The sequence below is a fragment of the Pipra filicauda genome, unplaced genomic scaffold (genome assembly GCF_003945595.2).
Source record: "Pipra filicauda isolate LSUMZ 115617 unplaced genomic scaffold, ASM394559v2 scaffold31_size4109673_pilon, whole genome shotgun sequence".
Classification (NCBI taxonomy): Eukaryota; Metazoa; Chordata; class Aves; order Passeriformes; family Pipridae; genus Pipra; species Pipra filicauda.
Genome location: NW_024104443.1, coordinates 3,075,328 through 3,098,049, shown reverse-complemented (window position 1 = coordinate 3,098,049; position 22,722 = coordinate 3,075,328). Strand labels below are relative to the sequence as shown.

General features: G+C 40.3%; 1 protein-coding gene across 5 annotated transcripts in view; it reads left to right on the top strand.

Annotated features, from left to right (window-relative positions):
* Window positions 1-3,890: 3,890 nt before the first annotated feature.
* TMEM161B (transmembrane protein 161B) overlaps window positions 3,891-22,722 on the top strand; it is a 35,476-nt gene continuing 16,644 nt past the window's right edge. For 2 of the 5 annotated variants that reach the window (XM_039383710.1, XM_027718978.2), the window contains exons 1-4: window positions 4,337-4,370; window positions 12,346-12,449; window positions 16,920-17,000; window positions 21,345-21,442. In XM_039383710.1, the coding sequence (XP_039239644.1) occupies window positions 4,368-4,370; window positions 12,346-12,449; window positions 16,920-17,000; window positions 21,345-21,442 (286 nt within the window). In that variant the 5' untranslated portion in view covers window positions 4,337-4,367. Of the gene's footprint in view, window positions 4,101-4,336; window positions 4,371-4,495; window positions 6,861-12,345; window positions 12,450-16,919; window positions 17,001-21,344; window positions 21,443-22,722 lie in introns of those variants that run through there. The other 3 variants (XM_039383709.1, XM_039383708.1, XM_027718979.2) reach the window with 3 other exon arrangements.

Sequence of the window (22,722 nt, the reverse complement as noted above, 5' to 3'; positions counted from 1 at the left end):
CTTCATAACTCACGTGTGGGTTTACCACTTCATTTTATTAACTCTCACTCATTAGAGAGCAGCAGTGCATTTCAATATGACAACAGCCAACTTCTTCAGGGCCCACTGCATGACAGGTTTCCTGACGCTGGTCTTTTGGGGATTTTTCTGAAGAAAGGGTTGCACATATGATTTGTTTGTGTGTTGTTGGGAACGTAGACAGGGACAAAAAATAAAAATGAGGGGCTGCTTGGTTTTTCATGCATGAAGCCCTCTGTACATACTTGACTGAGTCAGACCTGTCCCCTTTCCAGACAGCACAGCAAAGTAAAAAATTCATCACTGACTTTGATGAATAGCAGAGGAACCGGGATGGGGAAAACCTGTCTCCGGATCATTATCTCCCCTTTGACAGCATGGGACTAGAACAAGTCATTACCTGATCCCCACTCACTCACGGTCAGTCTTCTTGGGGCCCCTTTCATGGTTTAAAGTTATACAAATCACCATTCTTGCGAGGAATGCAGAGGCATCAACAGGGGCTGAGGGATTCCTAGTCCTGAGCCTTACAAACACTGCTTCTGATTTGTAGAAGAATAAGAACATTCTTGGAGTGTCAAGGTTTAGTTTGCTTCCCTCACCCTCATCCTTCCCCCACCCCCAAACACTTGTAATACTTACAAGTGCTTGGGACACATTTCTGGATGCCCAAGGAACTGTGGCACTGAGTAGAGAGGCCTGTGGCACTGTCGCTGAGCACAGAAGAATGCTTCTGTCAGGTTGTTAGCTTGCTCCCAAACCTCCAAACACATTAGAGTTACTTTGTTCATTATACTGCTCCCCTGTGAAGCAGAGGATTAATTTTAAAATTCTCTTTCTGATCTGCAAGACCTTCAGTGGTCCAGCTCCTGCCAACTGGCTCAAGCTCTTTTCTGCACTTGCACTGCAGATTCCAGCCCACTGATCATCATCTACTGCTTGCCTTAATGCCAAAATACCAGAGATCTTCACCTTTTTTTTTTTTTTTTTTTTTTTTTTGCATCACACATCTGGAATGCTTTGCCAGTTTGCCCGCTCACTCGTGACAAGAAATTTTGCACATGAATGCCATTGTGGGATACTGCGGCATGTACTGGCCCATTGCTGATATACCCACATTTTGATGATGCCGTTACGGCTTCATTTTTCAAGTACTTCAGTGTATATTCAAACAATGTAGATGAAGCCTTAAGGTACAGTAGAGAGAAAAAAACATCAAAACCATTGAGTGCTTTTTAAAAGGAAATACTATTGTCTGAGCCATCTATTTTTAAATTCTTTTAACACATAGTGCTTAAATGAAGTCACAACACACCACAGGCCTCTCTAGCACTACTGAACTGCTCAGCAAGAAGGCACTTGCTGCTCAGTAGCTTGATATTTTAGGGGAAAAAAGTGTGCTCACTACCAGAAAGCACATTTCCAATTGGGTTACTTGTGTTAATTGAACAGAACAGTAATCACTTCAGAAGTGACATACAGTTGATAACATGAGGAGTGCCTAGTTTTGGCAGTGGCAAATTTGGTTTGATTACTCTGTTGTATGTTGTGTACCATTTTAAAGAACACATTTTAGACAACATGAGTTTTCTACACATACAGACATATATATGTGTGGGAACGTGTGTATGCATGGCACAGTTGTGTGAACCAATATATAATAAATACATACTTTTGTACGTAGTTAAAATAGTTTGGTCATAATATTAAAATACAATAGAGAGGCTGGGTGTGGGGATTAAGATCTAGAAAACCCAGGCCAGACCCAGATTTCACGAGGCAACTTATTAAGCACAGACACATACCCATGCACATAAAAATGAACCCACTGCCTTCGTAGTCATAATACTCTAGAAATGTATTTTTGAGGAGCTTTTGCCTGTTTTCTGAAGAATGAGGCACATGTGCGCAGCTTAAACCAGCCTTGCATCCAGGTGTCACAGGCAGCAAAGACATGTCTGATCTAAGGAGTTTCTTAAAACTTGCCCACTATGTGAGACAACAGGGCTCAGGGGAATGACTTCACAGGTGAGATGGTGTTTGTGACAGTAGCACATGGGACAATCTTCTTTAGCTTGCTGCTTGAAAGGCTCCACTCAACTCCTATAAATCCATTCAAAAAAAATCCATTTTTGTATAGTGGTTACAGGAGCTTTGGCCTTGTTTTGTGTGCATATTGTTTTTGTTAAGCACCCATTTAAGCAAGACCGCAATTAAAATACTAGGTCTCTAAACTCATGATTGCTGGAGTTCAAGCTGACCAATTGGTAATTCTTGTTTAGGTTAATGAAATAGCTCTGCTCATTAGCAATTTTGATTGTTTATTTTTCACAAAATGCCACCAAATCCACATCAGTGATGAAATCTTATGCAAAGAATTCCACAGGTAAGAATTTCCTTTAGAAGACATACTTCTGAGACTCTTACACCCAAAAATGTTAAATGTGTCTAAATCAGTTGCTCTCCAAATGCATCTCATCTCTTACCATTTCTACATCAAGATCGATGCTTTTCAGTTTTAACATTGCTTTTTTAAGAACCTCCTAATTTTCTTTAATATTCTATCTGCCAGGAACACATGGTGTAAACCAAATGCCTTTAGAATTTGTTATTTTCTTGACAGTGCTCTTCTCTACCATGCTACATTTGCCACAAATGCCACCAAATTAGCATTCATAAATAGGGAAGCCAAAGACTTATTGACTAAAATTAAAGGGTTTGAATAAGTCAAAATCATCTTCTCTTTGTCTTTGGTACTATAATCTCTGGTATCTGAGAGGATTTTCTTTGAAGTCTGTTTGCTCTACTGTTTTATAACTGTGATGTTGTGTGGGTTTTGTTGAGTTTTTCTTTCAGCTGCCACATATTTTAAAGTAACAATTAAAAATGTCAGAACGACAGAATTTATAGGTCTTCATGACAGTTGTTATGATGTGACTAAATTATCTTTTCCTAGTGGTTTGTGTGCAGAGTGAGATTTGGATTCACTCTGAGCAGCCCTGCAGGGAAGGTGGACGGAAAACTGAACAGGAGCCTACAACGTGCATTTGGAGGCCAGAAAGCCACGTGTGTCCTGGGTTTAAACTAAAAGAGTTTAGATTAGATGTTAGGAAGAAATGCTTTACCCAGAGAAAGATGTTAGGAAGAAATGTTACCCAGAGAAGCTGTGGATGCCCCATCCCTAGAAGTGTTCAGGGCCAGGTTGGACGGGGCTCTGAGCATGGTCTAGTGGAAGGTGTCCCTGTCCATGGCAGGGGAGTTGGAACAAAACGATCCTCAAAATTGTGGACCAAAATCATTCTTTGATTCTATAAATCGCTCTCCTGGGTTTCTCAAAAGGTAGCAAAGCTTGTCAAAACACCACCAGATGTAGGTATTTTCTACATAAATACCATTTATCCATTCAACCAGAATGCTTCAGTTTCCAGATCACAGCTGACAGACCGCAGTGGCGCATTTAAAGTGGTACGATTTACGAGAAAGCCATTTTATTATTCCACTTGAGAGACGCGGCTGTTTCCCAGCACTCCTCTGGGACCGGCTATCCAGCCGCGTCCCTCAGGGCAGACCTAGGCGGCCAGCGGAGCTGGGACCAAAGGCCGAGCACCATTCTACCCCCGTTGTGCCACTCCAGGGCGGATACACGAGTCACTTCCCCGAGGCCCCGCCCCGCTCCCTCAGCGCCGCCTGCGACGCCCGCGAACCCCCCGCCATGTCGAAGTCGAACGGGGCTGGCGTCGCTTCCGCCCTCACCGCGCACCGCTGCGCATGCGCGGCGGCACCGCCGGCACAGGGAGCGCTCAGTGACCTCTGCGCATGCTCAACAGAGCCGTCGCTCTCCTGCCCTTTCCCCTCCCCCGGCCCGTTCCTTTAGCGCTGCCGCCCCCCACACATCATCCCTCCCTCCCTCCCTCCCTTCCCAGTGGCACCGGCGGTGCCCGGGACGTAGCGGGGGAGTCCACGCTCCGGGCGACCACCTGCGTCACGTGGCTGAGGTCGCGCCGGCGCCCTGCCCGAGGCCGTCTGCCCACGCCTGTGCCTGACAGGGCTGGCGCCGAGCGGCCCGCGGAGGGTGCTCCCTGGTGGGCGCCTTCGCTCTCCCTGCTTCTCCCCATCCCTTAGGCACGGAGCGGAGGGGGCAGCGGTGTCGCTGAGACGCGGTGTCAGCGCGGTGCGGCCCCGCCCGCGCAGGCAGCTCTTCGGGCACCCCAGGCGGGCCTGGCAGCGGAGGGGCCGCGGCGTGACCTCGGCGCGGTGCGGGCGGGAGCGGCGGGCGGGGGATTTATGTGCCGGGAGCGGGGCCGGGCGGGGCCGGCGCGGGCTCGGGCACCGGCACCGGCACCGGCACCATGGTGAGCGCGGGGAGCGGGGCCAGGGGGCAGTGGGGAGAGGCTCTGCTCGCGGCCTGGGGTGCGGGGCCACGCTTCCGCAGGGCCCGGCCCCGGCTGTGGGAGGGCCGAGGCCGCCGAGTGGGTCTCTTCATTAGCTCTCATTAAGGGAATGATCGTGCTGGCTGTACTTCGCCGCGACCTCACGCCGGCACCTTTGCACTGCTCGGGGGTTCGGTTCCTCTGTGCCGCGTTTCCGCGGGGAAGGAGAGTGAGGCACCGTGCTCTGGGTTCTGTGACAGGGTTGGGATGTCTGACCATAAATACCCGGAGCCCTCATCGCCCTCCTCAGCTCCCCGGACGGAGGCTGTGGTGAGGTGGGAGCCGGTCTCTCCTGCCTGCAGTGAGGGGACCGGAGGGAATGGCCTCCAGCTGAGACAGGGGAGGTTCAGATTAGATATTAAATTTTCACTGTCAGGGTAGTCGGATATTCGAATAGGCTGCCCCGGGAGGTGGTGGAGTCAGCATCCCGGGAGGTGTGTAGGAGGTGTCTGAATCTGGCGCTGGGTGATGTGGTTCGGTGGCTTAGTGATTGCACTGGCAGCACTGGGCTGACGTTAGACTTGATGATCTCAAAGGTCTCTTCCAACCACGACGATTCCTTGATTCTGACTGTTTACTCACATCTTCTGTAAACTCCCTATAAATAGGGTGTGTAAGTGGTCTTGGATATATGTAGAAACCTTTGTTGTTCATTAATGCCAGCTCTGGGCCGTGTCACAGTGTGTGCTGTGGCAGCATGGCAGTGTCACACAATCCTAGAGTGGTTTGAGTTGGAAGGGACCTAAAGAAAAAAGAATCTCGCTTTAAATTGCTTTTCACAACAGGTATTTCAGCACAGCCAGAATTTATTGCTCTGAACATAATGCACAATGAATGACCTTGTAATGTTGTAGGGGAAGAACAAAGTTTGACTGGTGTAATTGTTAGTGGTATAAACTTGTTGGATATATGTCGCTTAAATAGAGGAGGCTAAGTAATGAATATCAAATAAATAAAGATGCTGAATTTTGTATTTAGGTCTTAGTTACCATTGAAAACACTGGAGTTGATCAGCTCAGCTTTTAATGTACTTATAGATAAAAGGAGCAAGGATATGTTGGTGCAGGTATAAAAAGTTATTTTGTATGTGCCATTACACATATAATATAGAGTATATTTTATGTATTTTATATCTATTATATTATATTTTTCTTCCATATGACTATATGACTCTAAGTTTCAATGTCATTTTAAATATGGCGGAAGTGTCTGTTTGTTGAAGCAGATTGCTAAGAAATGCACTTTACAGTTACATTTTTAATAAAATTGCCTTTTAACTGTTCTCATACTTACAGATTTAATCACATGATTCTACTAAAGCTCTTTTTAATAGTGTATATTATGAAAGGCTTATGAAAGGAACTGTATTTCTTTTCCTTATGAAGTATTTTTCTTCCTTTTTTTCTTTTTCTAGAGGTTAGAATATTTAATCAAAAGGTCGTGAAATACTCATTTATAGGATTCCATGGGTGCTGTGGCCAATATCCATATTGAAAGCTACTTTTTGAAAATTGTGAGCTTTTCCTCTCAGTGTAGGTCCTTAATTAAATAAATTGAGTGGTTGCTTGTGCTGCCTGATGAGATTGAAAGATCAAGTCCAGTTTCCTTTGCTGGCAGTGTGGACAAATAATCTTTGTCTGTGGTTCCATGACGTCAGCAAAGTGAAAAGATGGTTGTCTACTTTTACAGTGTTTGGAAGCTGCATTCTCTAGTTCCAAAGCAACAGGAGAATGAAATGTTCATCAGTTTCTTTTGCACCAGGAGGCTTTTAAATCAAGTCTTAAAAATCAAGATCTGCCAAGCTGGGACTGCCAAGACTCATCTATGCAGTTGCAGTGCGAGTTAGGCCATGACTTTACACTCTGCACAAGTGTCTTAATACCGTGCAAGGCCACAGTGTTTTAGACTGTTCAGCAGAGGCATCAAAGACTTTTCACTTTTTATGCTTGGAATTATTCCTTTAATGGCAGAACCTGCTCTTTAAAAAGCAAGTGTTCTAGAGAGTGGGAGCTTCCATAGTTCCTACTTGTGGTCGTTGGGGAAGTATTGGTAAACTTCCCCAACTACTTTTTTGGTAAAAAAGTATTTGAATAGTAATAGTGGAGTATAACCTTGTTTTTTCCTGTGTAGTAGATCAGTTCTCTGAACTAGTTTTACTTGTAATCTAATAATACATTGCATATCTACTTGTGTTCAGTACAACAAATATTCAATATTGGCCTCTTCAGTAATAAAAATAAATGTGTCTTTTTATAAATGCCCTTGTTCCAGCCATGGAATTTCTGTAGCAATAACTTGATTTGCCTAATGATCACTGTCGGGTAAAATGCAAGTTTATTGTCTGTCTTTTGAATCTGTGGAAAGACACTGGTCAGGAGAGGAGTGACCCTTGGGTGGGAAAGACCCGTGAAGGTGAGTGATTGGGTCTTGAACTTCTTGTGTATTCATCATACCACTTCATGCATCTTTTGTTCATCTCTGCTGTCTTGTAAACAGTGGTAAGTGCATGAAAATTCTGATTCAGGGAAAACTTGGTCATGAGAAAAGAAAAAAAAAAGTAAAAATCTGAACTTTGAAGAGGTCTCTTGGCATAGATATCTTTCCCAAGATTAACTTTATGAATGTCTGATTTTTACATATAGTAAGATTTGAACTGCCTCAGATTGCTGACTATCATTCTGACTACAGGTCTTTTGTGAAAGTGGTCTTTTTCACAGGAAGCATTCATTTTAAGATGCTGCACAGCAAGCTCAATTTTCTTTGGCCATCCCATATAATATTTTCTACTGTTTAGGAAACAATTCTGAATTGCATTTATGTTTCGGAAGAACACTGTCACGCTTTTGCAAGCTGCAGCTTGAGCATGGGCGTATACATACAGAGAAAAATTTGCATGTGGGGGAAAATTGACCTATGGAAAAGTGTCATTTAATAGCAAAAGCAATAATGTGTCAGCTATTAAAAGGCATTTTGAAAAATTTATACCAATTTAGCTTTCAGGCTCCACAAATACCATTGCACATTTGGAATTGCAGGAGATGAAAATGTTTCTTATATTCTCTTAGGGATCTTGCTGGTCACCACTAATACAATACCTTTTCCATTTCTTACCTGGAAATTCACAGCCTTGTTAGCATGTTTGCATGCTACCATTGAAAGAGATTTATGCCCTGAGTTAACATCTGCAGAATACTCCAGTCCAGTTGTGTAAAAATCTTGTTTTTACAAGACTTGCCACTTCAGAAAGAAAGCAGCTGGCATTACATTTCTGAAGGTGAAATTGTAGACCGGCTGTTTTTTCAGGCATGCAATTGTATCCCTGCTGCAGTCCTGGTGCACACAGTAGTTGGCTTCAGCTCAAGATTCTCGTCTTGCAGTGGAGGAGGTGGTTCTTGTCAGAGAACAGGTAGTTTCAAAGTCCTGTGTAAAGCAAGGTGTTTGAATTATTTGTAATATGTACATATGTAGTAAGGAAAAGAAAGATGGAAAAACCTGTTACTACAAGTAAGGAAGAATAACCTTGGGCAAGGTCAAAATGAGGAGACTGGAGTGGTGTCTTTGAATAAAACACCCTTGGCTGACTTTGTGCTTCTTGTTCTGTAAGTCAATTATTGATGAAAAGAAAAATGTCCTTTAGGCAAAAGTACTTTTAATTTTGATGGTTTTTCTTTTTTTCATTGCTCTGAGATAGCTGTTGGTGTTTTATAAGTACACTTAACTTGTAGATAGGAGTATTGTAACTCTATCTTAGTTGCTTATTCTTAGTTTTTGTTCTCCTCACTATCAGCAACTGTGTCACCAGGTATGTAATATAACACTGTGAAGGTTTAGGTTGTACTTTATTCAACCTTGTGCTGTTTCCTTTTGGATGTGTCATCTTTTTATTCCCCAATTTTAAGAAATCTGGCCAGCTTTCCTTTAATGTAACTGCTAATACTGCTCTTGTGGACCACTTATGTGTTCTCTGTTATGATTTAAAGCTTTCATGTGAAGTCTGCTGTGTTAGGCAAGTAAAAGTCAAACTGCCATACTTACTGAAGGATCTGGAAGAGAGCACAATGCTCCAGACTTCTGAGGCACCTCTAACCAAAGGCCTTCTATGACAGAAACACAGCTAGACTGCAGTTTATTTGACAGTGTTGTCGCTGCGTGGCTCTACTATTTCAGTCTCGGTTTTGGCCGGGAGGTTTCTTTCCAGCTTATGTTTTGCAGAGAAACTGACTTACCATGTCACATAGTCCTCTTTCTTTGGTCCCAGTGCTTCCTGGCGTTAGAGATTGACAGAAGTGTCTCTGACCAATGGAATACTGACCTCTCTCTCTAGAGTCTTGAACTTGGATTTCAAATTCCATGCTGCAAAGCTGAGGCATGATAGGGACATGGATATGTGTGGAATCAGTGCACCGAAGGTCTTATGAAATGGGTTCAGTTAACATGATTTTTCACAAACTGTTCTGTATCTGCAGACATTTTATTTAGTCTGTGCAGCAGTTCCTCATCTCTTAACAGGTGAGTAGTGCTTCTATGAGTTTTGGGTCAGCGTGGTCAGTGATTGCTTAATTACGTTATCACAGTTCAGGTGATGGGTTCCAGGTTTTGTTCACTGGAGGCCCTCAAAACCCCCATATGATGTGGGCTTTACCCTTGTGCATTATCTCTCTCAAATATGTCATACTTTATTTTTTATACTCTCGATTTTTAAAATTGTGGATTTCTGACTAAAATCTAAACTCTGTCCTCTAATTTAGAGTGTGCAAGTAGAGGATGCAAGATATTGATGGGAACCAATACCCAATTTTCATTCATGTTCCTGAAATGAGTGGTTTTAAATTTAAACTGGTATTAGTGGTAAAGTGAAGACTTAGAATTATGTGGGAGGCTGGATGCAGACAGAGCCTGAACTGTATTTCGGGGGGAGGGGAAAGATGTGTTCTAGTGTGATAATATGGGGTAATTTGGGATGTTGCACGTACTTCTGGTATGTGTTTATAAAACACACAAGCGGAGTGTAACCACATCCAGGCAAAAGGGTAGAGTTGGCAAAAAGTTGTGCTGTGCACATAGCGTGTTGAGTGACCACATCACCTACTGTATTTCCTGTTCCATGTGTTCTTGGCAGATTTCAGGAAGATTAATGCAGTGGACTTTTTTAAATTTCATGTCACAGCTTTACGCTATTAACATATTACTTGTGGTTGTTTACTAACCTTCAGGAATCAAGAGAAAATGCCTATATCAAGTGACCTCATATATCCATTTTTTATTTGTAGGAAAGTAAGTGCAGGAAAATATGAGAAAGATATTTCTACCACAAAGTCAGATTTAAAGTTAAGATTAGTGATATCTTTGGGATTTGGTTATTTTTTTCCTGTGGCTTAAAACTTGCTGAGTTGTTTTCATTTGTATGCTGAAATGTTTGTAGGTATTTCTGTTTTTAACGAATGCAGCAAAAACCTCTATGGGAATTAGTGAATTTCTGCTGGAAGGGAGTAGAGAGGATACAGGAGACATTCAGTGGTTAAAGACAAATTGTTCCTAATGAGTTCTGTTAACAACTTGCAGCCTTCACTTGAGTAAGGAAATGAGTTTCTGTTGGTGAACTTTTAAGTAGTCTGTTGATTTGTAAGTGTTTTAGCTCAGGTAGTGGTCCTGCTGCCCTGTAAAAAAATAACTGCCTTGATTTGTATAATTTTCCCTCCTGTCGTCTTGAGTTGAAAAGGCATTTTCTTTCCCTTGCTGATAGGAACCTCTAGGAGTAATTGAAGAGACACACCGAGAGAGTGAATTCTGAGGATCATGGCTTAGTGGGCAGGCGGCATAAAGGGACAGTGATTTCTCTCTTACATTGGGTGGCAGTGGTCAGGCTTAGTGTGAGGTGGTCAGAATAAACAGTTGATTTTTAAAATGCGTGGTTTGTTTTGTATACAAAGTAGAGAGTATATACTTCCTTAGCAAGTTAGTAATTTAAAAATCAAATATGTTATGCAGGCAGCTTGTTTTAGCAACACTTCTTTTCACTGGAAGGGAAATTAGCCAGGGAATTGGTTTGAGTAATCTGTGCATGGAACTATGCACAATCCTCAATAAATGTAGACTAGTAATACATGCACCTCTCAGTCCCGATCTTGATCCCTGATCTCGGTGGCATAGAGCATAAACAAAAGCGAGTTCTTAATTTTTGACATACCTCAGGGAATTGATGGCACCAATGTGTAGGAGCAATAGAAATTCCAAGGAGGGAGGAGGCAAGGAGGGGCTTGAGCACTAAAGGGATTTGAACCTCTCCAAAGGTGTTATTTCAAAGTATAAAAAGGTAACAAGTACTTCTAACTGACGTTTGGCACTTTGTTATGAGATGTGTGGTAATATATTGAAAATGTTTACAAATACTGCAAGATAATTTAGGCTATCTTAATCTCCCTCAATCATGTTAGCTTAAGGATGATACTGCACATCATGCAAAAACATTTCATCTACACAGTATTGACACAATTTCTGATTTATTTAAGGGGGGGTGGGGAAAGAAACAGCATTGAAGGAAGGTAGGAACTTTCCCTAGTGCAATATTTAAGACCAAAGAAGTTATTTTGTTGGGGAAGGGGAAGGTTGGCGAGGAGTTGTAGGTTAACAGCTTGTTGCATAGCAGGAACTTGGCTTGTATGACCATGGGACCCCGTCTGAGGTGCAAGGACTGCTGAAGAGGGACAGCATCCTCCTGGCCAAGTGGGGCAAAAGCATCTTTGCCAACAGTCTGGCCAAACTGGTATGGGCAGCTTTAGACTAGGACTGAGAGAGGAAGGAGGTGATGACTCACAAATCAAGAGGAGAAAGTGGTGGACTGAGCTGGTAAGCAAAGGATGCAAGGTTATGTTGAGAGGAGTCCTTAAAAACAACTAATTAGGGGAGAAAGGAACTTACACATGTAGGTAAATACAAATAGGAAATATCTGTATATACAATGAGGCCAACATTATGAGGGAGAAGCTCTTAGACCTCTTCAGGGAAATGAGCATCTTTGACCTGCCAGTACATTGATGCATGCAGCATGGGGAAAAATGGGGAAGTAGGGGGCTGTATGAAGTTGCAGAGCTATGATTTCATTTGGATAACAAAGATGTGATAGGATAGGCAGTACAGTGCCACCATGGATGGATGCAAGCCCTTCAGTGGGGATGGGCTGGGAAACAGAGTGGGACTTACTCTCTACTGAGAGAACAGTAGGGATGCATGGAAGTCTGCCATGGCATTAAAAAAAAATTGTGGAAACAACAACAAACAGTCAGAATTAAAGCTTGCTGAGTGACTGGGAATGAGGTGGCTGCTGACACTACTCAAGTGCCAAATGGTTTTCAAGAGCTGGATGTTGAAGCTATGCTGATTCCTATGTGCCCTTCTTTCCCCACCTCTGCCTGGAGTTCAGTGTGGGGCAAATACTCTACACTAATCAAAGACTGCAATTTCACAATGTGGATGTTGTTAATTTTGAATTTATTGTTAACTCCAGGGGGTTTGTGATGTCAGCCGTTTAATCGTGTCAGAGCTGAAGAGATCACAAAACCCAAATTTGTAATCAGGGATGTAGGTTTAAGGCATAATGTCTTGTGAAATGCCATGTCTATGGGTGGCCTTTCAGTATGTGAAGCAGGGGGCATATATTACGGCCATCATGACCTGGGAATGCATTTTCCCTCTGATGAAACATGTAAGTGATTGTAGCAAGTTTCAGGGGATTTTTTATTTTGAAAACTGCGACCGTATCCTGCCCTCTGTTCCTTTCCAGTTTAAAATTAACCAAAAAATTAACCTATCATACAGAGCATTTTTATTTTTTTTTTTAAGATACTTTATGACTTTTCTAAAACACATACTGACTTATTATTAACTTATTTCTCTACAGAGTGTGATAGGTGTACAGCTGGTGGTTACCATGGTAATGGCTAGTGTCATACAGAAGATCATACCTCACTATTCTCTTGCTCGTTGGCTTCTCTGTAGTGGCAGGTAAGATAAGAAACAGTTGCTATACAATGTGTGACTATGACAATGCAGTTATGCATTAGAGCGGTAACAGTAATTCTTGAAAAGTAATTGACAGCTGTTCTTAATAGTGTAGCATTGTGCCACCTGATTTGCAGGCTCAAGGTAAAACCACAGTGTTGCTGTAAAAGAACAGAATTGTTTGTTGCTGCTAATGGTATCAGTCATTAAGTTAATTGTTCTTCAACTCTTATATTAAAGCTACAAGGTACATCCTTTAATATTAAAAAGCTAAACTGAATACAAGATACTGAAGTATGGAAGGATTTTTTTTCCTCTGCACTGCCTCTGCGGTGTTGTTAATCCACCTCCTGATTAGCTTTTCATATAAACAGTACTTAGGTATTTGTTAAAAATTCTGGGTTTTTAATACTTCATAGGACAGGATTAGCATAAATTCAATATACTACTTCCTTGTAACAATAGATCAAATAGACATAGTGAGTTGCAGGGGGAGCATTCCCTGTGTGTCTCTGTCCATAATAACAATGAAAAACAACAGCTGTTTTGAATATAAATCAGTATGCTAAATATTAAAAGGAATCATAGACACTGTTTTTTTCATTTGGTAGGAAAAATACTTAGTTTGATTAGAAGGTAGAGTGCTGTCTTTTGTAATTGTTAAAATTTTGAGAATACGTGTGGTATTCAAGGAGTATCCCTTGAATAATAATATACTCCATAAGAGTATTAATGAGTCTTGTATAATTTTCCATTACCTTTTTTCCATTGCCTTTTTTGATTCTACATCTCTTAATTACCAACTTGTTTCTTTTTAATTTCCCACATTTCATCACCCAGCAAGTTGCTAGTGAGAATTGACTGTAAATGTTGTTTAGAGGTGTGTTATGTATAACAGAAAACAGTAGTTGTTAGGTGAATAACACGAACAGGAATCATACTCTTAATGAAGTTTCATTGTTGACCACATCTGCAGGGTGATGATCACCTTTTTTGTGCCCTAAAAAGAGTATTACATTAATGAATATGAAACTACCTACCATTTGCTTTTCAAGTGTATTACCACTAGAGTGTTTTTTATCACCAAAGGGCATGTTATACTTTTTATGTCCTATTTAGACTTTTATTTCAAAATTTAAATATCTAATTGCTCTTTTAAAAGAATTGCTCAGTATTATGTCTGCGATCTTCGTTCTTTCAAAGTTTTCACTCTCTGTATCCTTGTTCTAAGGCATGTACCAATGATAGGGAGAGGTTTGCTGTTCAAATATTTTTTCCTAATCCTTTTCTCCATTTATCTTTGCACACCTGCAGATTGATAAATACATGAAGCAAGATTTCAGCACTTGTGCTTAGGTAATTCTGCTCCTACTGAAGTCAATGGGAGTCCTGATATTGCCTTTACTATGTTAGTAGCCTGGAAATCTCATGGTTGCTTTTCAGTGTTCTTTTATTTACCTGGTAACTTATTTTAGTTCATTGTAATTTTAGACACTATGAATAATTCCCTGAATACAGGAATTGTATGAAGAGTCAGAAATAATTCTGTGTACCAGAAATGAAAACAAGTTAGAAGCTTTGTGACAACAAGAATCTCGAGTTGTAATGGCAGAAAGAAAACCAGTTATTTTGATGGTTTAGTTGAGAAACTATCTATTATTTTTAACCTATTTTTCTTTAGTTTTGTGTTTTTGCCAGTGGTATTTGGTTTGGCAGACCTGGGCAGGTGGAATGGTAGGGTGTTTTATACACAAAAGTGTACAGGTACAAATAAGCACACTCCTAAGCAGTCCAGATGGCCTAGGAGAAGTTACTACCTGCTCCTCCTTTCCTTTGTCAATAGACTCCAACTCATCTTTGGTTCCCAATAGTGATTTTTAAGTGATTTGAACTAAATGTCTTGCTTCCAAAGGGTTGGCAGGCTTTCCTAAGGAAGATAGACCGAAATGTCTATAGATAGTCCTTGCCAAATGGGAGAGAGGATAAATGTGTTACCAGACAAGATGGAAACACTTAAGTGACCAGTTGATTTCAAGATGCCTATATGTGTACAAGCAAAGTCCATTAAAAGGAAGCACAGACATTTCAAAATTTAAAAGAATTGTTAGAATAGACAGACATAAGATACTTACATCATTGACTGTCAAAAAGCTATTTACTTAAATTTGTAAAGAAATACAAACTTTTTCAATCAATGCTATTTTCAGAGCTTGAATGGAATTTAAATATATTTATTGGAAGAATTGGCAGCCTAAGTATCTGTATATGCCTTTGCATTTTTAACTAATAAAACTTGCTCTACCAAAATGTTGCTTTTAAGTTGCTCAGCTGTTTCAGTTGTTCTGTTTTCAGGCCACTTCAGGAAGACAGGAGAAAATGGGATGTTTTGTCGTGCATTCATTAATGATCTTCATTCAGATTAACTGGGGCATATCTGTGTGGCTGTTGCTATTCAAACTAACTTGGATATGTCAAAGCCACAGTTGTGGGATTTCAGATTTAAGCATATGTAAGCTAGAACAGATACAAATTACTTTTTTATTGTCTCCCTCTTTATGAAAACGTTGGTTCAAATCTCTTGGTTTTAAGATTTTAAATGCTAAGTGTATAGGGTTTTTGAACTGAAAAATCCCCAAACTCTTGTATCCTATTGTAATTAGGTATCACTTCCAACATAATATTCTGTATTAGGAGCAAATTGTAACTTAAGTATTTGATTTGGGTTAGCATACTACACAGAACAAGAATTTTGTCTGTTCTGCTGCATTAGGTACTATTTCTCCGTGCAGGAAAGATTTTGAAAAACTTCTTCACAGCTTAGGTAGCTTTCATCATTACAGAACTACTTATGGTAGTCTCAGCATGCCAAATTCAGATCCGGGAGATTGTGAATAACGAAGCAGAAGAATATTTCTCTGCTTTCTCACACTTTCTTTGGGTCATGTGAAAGATAGGAAGAAGTCAGCATCTCCAACGTAGTTTGTCTTCCTGGATGAAAAGGTTGTTTCTCTAGTTTCTGTGTGTCTCAGTCTTAACAAAGTCTCTTTTGCAGCAAAGTTTACAAACCACAGATTTTTCAGCTAGGACCACACATGATGAAAATAAGTTAATTAAACAACATTCACTCTTAGTTACACTGAAAAAAAACCTGAACAAAAGTCAGCTCCTCTTTTTTCCCCCCAAAACTCTGTTTGTGCAAAGTCTGTAATATTTGCTATTTTCAGTTTTGGAACTGGCAGTCAATTCCTTCAAGGGAAATTTGTGGTGTTTGATGTTTTATTGACTGGTATTGGAGTTCTTTTCTCTCGAAAAGATCCCAAGCTGAAGGAAGCCTTTCCAAAACAGAGCTGGGAGTCAAGTGTTATCAAGTGGCTTGAGGTTGTTTGGGTTTTGATGCTTACTTTCCAAATTTGCCCTGCTATCTCATTGAACTTGGATGTGACATCATCTCTAATTCACCGACATAGATTTGAATCATCCTACTTGGTGCAGTGTACTTAATATGAGCAGATGGTTGTGGATTCCATTATTGCCTCTAACTATTACCAGTGTAAACCCATGTCGCTGTGGGTGACAATTAGTGCCCTCCTACTTCCACATACATTTCCCAAGTCTTTTTTGGTTAATAATTGGTCTCCTTTACCTCAGCATTTGAGAGTGGAGATCACAGTGACATCCTTCCTGCATGTGGACGATAATCTTCCCTTGTTGAATGTGGAAAAGGCCTTGTTTCAGCTACTGAGGTTTTTGATGTACTTAGAGATTTAAGTAAAATATACCATCCTAGCACTTAACCATCTCTGTTTTTCTTCTTCAGAATTTCCTTCCCACTTCTTGCCTTTTAAATGAATGAGCAATGGATGATGCATTGATTTGTGAAAGTGGAAAAACTTGTAGGTCAACTGCATGTAAATTAGTGATTTTTTTATATCACTTTTTCTAGTAGGATTTAAAGCTAGCAGTGAGGAGGCTTTTAGGAAAGGAGTGTTGATGTTATGATCTGCTCTGCTTAAGAAAAAGACTGGTAATGATTATTAGATAATAGCTATTTCAGATTCTGAAAAATTGCTGGGTTTTTGAGGGTATAATTATGTTTTATAAAATTGTTTAGAATATGGTTCTGATGGGTAATTTTAATGGTATAGTTGTTCTAATGAACCTTTTCTACAAGCCCTGTATTTGGTGATATCTCTAAAATTTGGTGTTTTGAGAACTGAAGGGCTTTCATGTGAATGACAACTGTCAAAGCTTTCTAATCATAAATAAACATCTCACGCTGAAGAGAACTGAAGTTTAACTGTGGTTCAGTTCAGGCACGATTGGTACTGGCACATAAGGGTGTCCTGCTTAGGAGTGGCAAATGACTGGTGTCTTGATAGGCATGTAGGTCTGCACTGACATACAGTTTTTAAAAGCCCCACTCTACATTGCAAACACAGGTATTGTTATACTTAAAATTTTCTTTTTCTTCAGTTTACGGTGGTATCAACATCCCACTGAAGAAGAACTACGGATTCTTGCAGGGAAGCAAAGAGGGAAGAGCAAAAAAGACAGGTAAATACTTGTTTCAAGCTTTTCTTCCCCTCTCTTCTGTTTTTTTTCGGCATGTTCATGGAATAACTTTGCCAGCCAACTTTTGTCTTTGTGTGAGTTAAAAACTGCTAGTTGCATATGACTACCCCACTTGCATTAATTGTCCCAGTTCTTTACCAAAATGCGTTCTTTCAGTTTAACAAAGGGTTGAACATTGCCAAGTTGTGTAGAACTGGTTAATTTCCAGTTCACAAAATGGTCTGTGAAGCTGCTAATTTGGTGGCAAAGCTTTTTTTTTCAGTGGATGTATTTATTTAGATAAAAATTGAGGAAAACAAATCTTAGAATTGAACCTCTTCTCTTGAATCAAGGGAAGAAAGATTTGAGTATATTAGTTCAACTTAGATTATTAGGATCTGCCACTCTTACACAGCTGTGAAAAAGGTAAATGTGCTCCTAGGATGTATTACGTGAGGTGTTTCTAGTAAAGAGAGAGGGTAATATTAATCCTCTTGGACAAGACACCAGTGTAGAACTCTATCTGCATTACTGTATACAGTTCTGATCACTCATGTTAAAGAAAAATTAATTTTGTATGTGAACAGGTGAACAGAGCTGCTAGGATCATCCAGGAAACAGAAAGTGTCTTACAAGAGGGGCCTAAAAGAGCTGGGCTAGTTCAACCTATCAAAAAGGCAACTGAGGAGGTGGGATAGCTTAAACTGGAAACAGATTTCTGGTGTTCAGACCTGAGGTTCTGAACAGAATAACATGTACTTCTGAACAAAAATACAGCTGTGTCAAGAACCGAGACATCTGAGGTGGTGGAGCTCGTCTTGTTGATGTGATATTTCTGAATTGGCTATGTTTAAAACAACCAATGCCCTCTGGTTTTCTTTTGGCAACACAGGAGGTTTCTTTTAGCCCTGTTTCTTCTATCCCAGTATGAACTCTCTTATAAATAAATCTTAAGACTTAATTTACACATTTCTCATATAATCTGTTAATTGTAATGTCACTTTTTTCCCTGTTTCCTAGCTCTTAAGATGCATGGTTGGGAACATTATTTGCTTCTGTGATTCACAGAATCACAGAATCATTTAGATTGGAAAAGACCTCTGAACTCCCCTAGTACAACCTTTGACTGATCACCACCTTGTAAACTAGACCATGGTACCAAGTGTCACATCCAGTCATTTCTTGAACACCTCCAGGGATGGTTAGTCCACTACCTCCCTGGGCAGTCCATTCCAGTTCCGTGAAGAAATTCCTCCCGATGTTCATCTTGAACCTCCCCTGGCTCAGCTTGAGAGTACATCCTCTTGTCCAGTCATTGGTTACCTGGGAGAAGAGACCAACCCCCACCTGGCTATAACCTGCTTTCAGGTAGTTGAAGAGAACGATAAGGTCACCCCTGAGCCTGCTTTTCTCCAGGGTAAACAATCTCAGTTCCCTCAGCCTCTCCTCATCAGACATAACCCCCACGTCCTTCCCCAGCTCTCTTGCCTGTCTCTGGGTTCACTCCAGCATCTCAATGTCTTTCCTGAATCGAAGGACCCAGAACTGGACACAGTACTCAAGGTGTGGCCTCACTGGTGCTGAATACAGCGAGACAATGACTGCCCTGGTCCTGCTGGTCACACTATTGCTGATTCAGGCCAGGATGCCCTTGGCCTTAGTCAACCTGGGTACACATTGGCTCATGTTCATCTCTTCTGTCAACCAGCACTCCCGGATCTTTTTCCAATGGGCCACTTTCCAGCCACTCTTCCCCCAGCCCATAGCACTGGGTTGTTGTGACCCAAGTGCAGGACTCAGCACCTGGCCTTGTTGAACCTCATACCTTTGGCACCAGCTCACTGATCCAGCCTGTCCAGATACCTCTGCATAACCTTTCTGCCCTCCAGTAGATGAACACTTCCACCCAACTTGGTGTCATCTTCAAATTGACTGAGGGGGTATTTGATCCCTTTGTCCAGATCGTTGATAAGGATGTTGAACAGGACTGGCCCCAACACTGATCCCTGGGGGACACCACTAGTGACCAGCTGCCAGCTGAATGCAGCACCATTCACCACCACTGTCTGGGTTAAGTTGTTCCTTGTAAAATTAAAGCTATATAATAGTAATTTTTTTGCAATATTCTTTAAAATTCAGAAACTCATTTTATCTAACAATTTTCTGTGACAAATTAAGGCAAAATAATTGTGAATAGCATTACAATTTGTAGCAATCCATTTAACCAGTGATATTTATTTATGTGTAAAATAACTTTGTTATGTAATTATAACTTTATGTTCACTCATAGGAGCCTTAAACAGAAAAACACAATCACACTGCGAAGTAATAATTGTACTTTGCTCTTATTGCCTTTCCTCAACCTTGCTAGTCTTTTCCCACAGTTGTAGTAGGTGCTTGTTCGAGGGTGAACGTTAATCACCAGGGATATAAAACTTCAAAGAAACCAAAGCGATAACGTGGAGGCTTAAATGATGTTTGCTTTGCTTTTTTTAACAGCTGAATAATACATTTAGTGAATAAATGTACCTCTGTGTCCTTTAAAGAAGTGACTGTTCTTGAGGGAGAACCATAGTTAAGGAGGAATTGTTCCTGTTGATCAGTTTGGATGTACTGATTTAGATTGCACAGAATGGAATGCACATCTCCCTGTGAATCATCTCAACAAGGAGATGTGAAACAGATGGTGTAGGAGAAATAAGGATGCATCTATTTGATACTCCCCATGTCTTTTCAAGATAAAGAATCTGCTTTGTCCAGCCTATAGTCTTTAAAAATATAATATCTGCTCCTTAAATACTTTGCCCATCTGAACTAATTAAAAGAGAAATGATGAAAGGAGATACAAGGAACTTGCTTGAAAATTAGCCTTAGAAACAGCTGTAGTGTGAACTTCTAGTCCATTTTATTCAGTGCATATTATACTTCAGTATATTCTGCTGTAGGTTATAATAGCACCTGAATATTAGGCAAATTTTCTACTTCAGCATAAATTGTGTTTATATTAAATTCCTAGGCTAATGAAAAGGTCCATAGCTGCTATCAGTTACTTTGAATTAAAGCTTCCAATGATCCCAGGTGTGTTCTGTCTGTGTCTCTTGGATTGTGGGTGCCTTGGGATAATTACAGTGTAGGAACACCAAATTTTGTTGAACTGAAATAGCTTCAGTCATCAAAATGCTGATCTCACTCAAGATGATGGTACTCCTGGGTGCATGGAGTAGGAAAATAATCAGGAGTGCAGCTGTGGGCAGGGAACTGAGTTTTTTTGAGAAATGCCTTAGATTCCTATCCACAGTTTGTCTGTTAAAATTGTTTGGATGATACTAAGAATTAATATAACTTGAAAAAATTCTATTAATGCTTTCAGCATGTATTCTCATTTCACATATGAGCTGAGATTGATTGAATTTCTTTTTAATGCTTATATATAACCCAATAATTTTCTATGTCTTTCTATGGAAAATCTAACTCTCCTTTTCTAATTTCAGAGGTGGTATTCTAGAATGTGGCAGAGTTTACTGTTTCCTTCTAGCCATTTAAAGATTTTAAGTTGGGGTTTGATTTTTTTAATCTAACAAAACATTTTCCGATCTACTTAAATGATTTTTTTTAATAGTGTTGAGATAAATTTTACCTTAGTAATAGTAATCTGTCAGACCAATTTCATCTAACTTTGTTAATTTTCTTTTAAGAATAATGGTTTTTTTCAATTTGAAGTCTACCAGTATGACTTATTTTCGGGGAAGTGAAGATCGTGATGTTGGCAGAGTTTCAGAGTTCCAGATGAAAAGCACCCTGTGTTCTAAATACACATCTTTTTAGATTAGAAAGCTGTCTTGAAGTTGTCTTTGCCTGATGGCTGGTAGGATGGATCTTTCAAGGACCTAGGTTAATCCAGATCGTGTGATGTACTTGCTAAGCACCTTGTTGTGATAAGAGGGACTGATGCTTTTTTTGTGGTTTTTTTTTTGTTTTTTTTTTGACTGTGGGAACACCCTGTAGCTCTCTGAACAGAGAAAATCAATGGGCTGAAGTAAATACTGGCCATTGGATCTTGACCCAATACTTGCTCAGGATGCAGCATATAGAAGCCATTTAAACCCATACCACAGCAGTATGTTGAAATATGTGAAGGTAAAGCTAGGAACCATTGACATACCTGGCTGCTTCTCAGGATTTCAACTTGAAATATTACTTTAAACCAGATACATAAAAATATTTGCATTTGGGGAAAAAAAAAAGTGATCTGCATTTTTCTTAAATTTGAAATGTCATTATATATTGAAAAAGTTTATTTTGTCATACTCTTGTTTGTATTATCTCCTTATTTCTTTATTTTAACAGAAAATATAATGGTCATATTGAAAACAAGCCCTTAACCATTCCAAAAGACATCGATCTTCATCTGGAAACAAAATCGGTGACAGAAAGGGACACTATTGGTAAGAATAACTCTATTCAAACAGTAATATTTCAGATATATACTTATTGTTTCTATGAAATGTTTATTTGCAATTAATGGTGGAATATGTCTTTTATAGACAATTAATGAATAGGAGTAAAACTGATCATAAATGAGAAAGCAAATATTCAGGCTAAGTCTCCTTTCATGTTCCATGGGTAGCATTTTAATAGCAGTGTTGTGGAAAAGGATGAATATAACGGTCTTAAGCTCTGCCAGGGGATGTTTAGGTTGGATATTAGGAAAAAATATTTTACAGAGAGAGTAATCAGACATTGGGGGCCCCCTGGTGGTCTAGTGGTTAGGATGCAGCACTCTCACCACCACGGCCCGGGTTCAATTCCCGGTCAGGGAACTCCTCCGGGCAGATGGAGCTCGTCAGCCCTGTAAGGCCATCCATCTAAGAGAAGGTCACTCTAAACAAACCTACGTCCTGAGGACCTCACTGCCACCGTCCGAGCTCGCTCGGCCCCGGCAGATAAACCTCAGGATTAAAGGGTGGGCTCAGTTCAGCGCACACTGGGTCTCACCTAAAAAATCCACTGCGCAGGCTCGAAGGGTAAAGACCTTTCCCAAATCTTCGTTCGTGAAGACTGGCCATGATGTTAATCAGACATTGGAATGGGCTGCCCAGGGAGGTGGTGGATTCACTGTGTCTGGAGGTTTTTAAGATGAGACTGGATGTGGCACGGAGTGCCATGGTCTAGTAACCACAGTGGTAGTGGATCAAGGGTTGGACTTGATCTTAGAGGTCTTTTCCAACCCGGTTGATTCTGTGATCCTATGATAAAGCACAACTGTTATATCAGACTTCCATAGCGATGTGAGACAACACCAAAAGAATCACTTCATAGTCTATTCAGAATAGAGTTTGTAGCTTTGTACAAGAAAATAACAATTGACAGATGTCAAAACATATATTTTCTGCTTATCTAAAATAAGAAATGTGCTGTAGCATTGAAACCTAGACCTTTCAACCACACACTGGAAACATTAAGGTAAAATGTTTAAAAACACGAAGTGACACAAGTACAGAAATATGCAGCATTAAGTGTTTTGGAACTTGCTGTTTTTTAAATGGTGATTTTCGATTCCTTAGTCATAATCAGTCATTCTGTTACAGAAAATTCATGTATGGATATGTATGTAAGTGTGATACATATTTTCTTCCTTTCTACATTTTTACATGAGTGTGTTCTCTGGATAAATATAGAAAGAATGGAAGCATAGTCCTCTGCAGGAGACTTCTCAAATTATAGG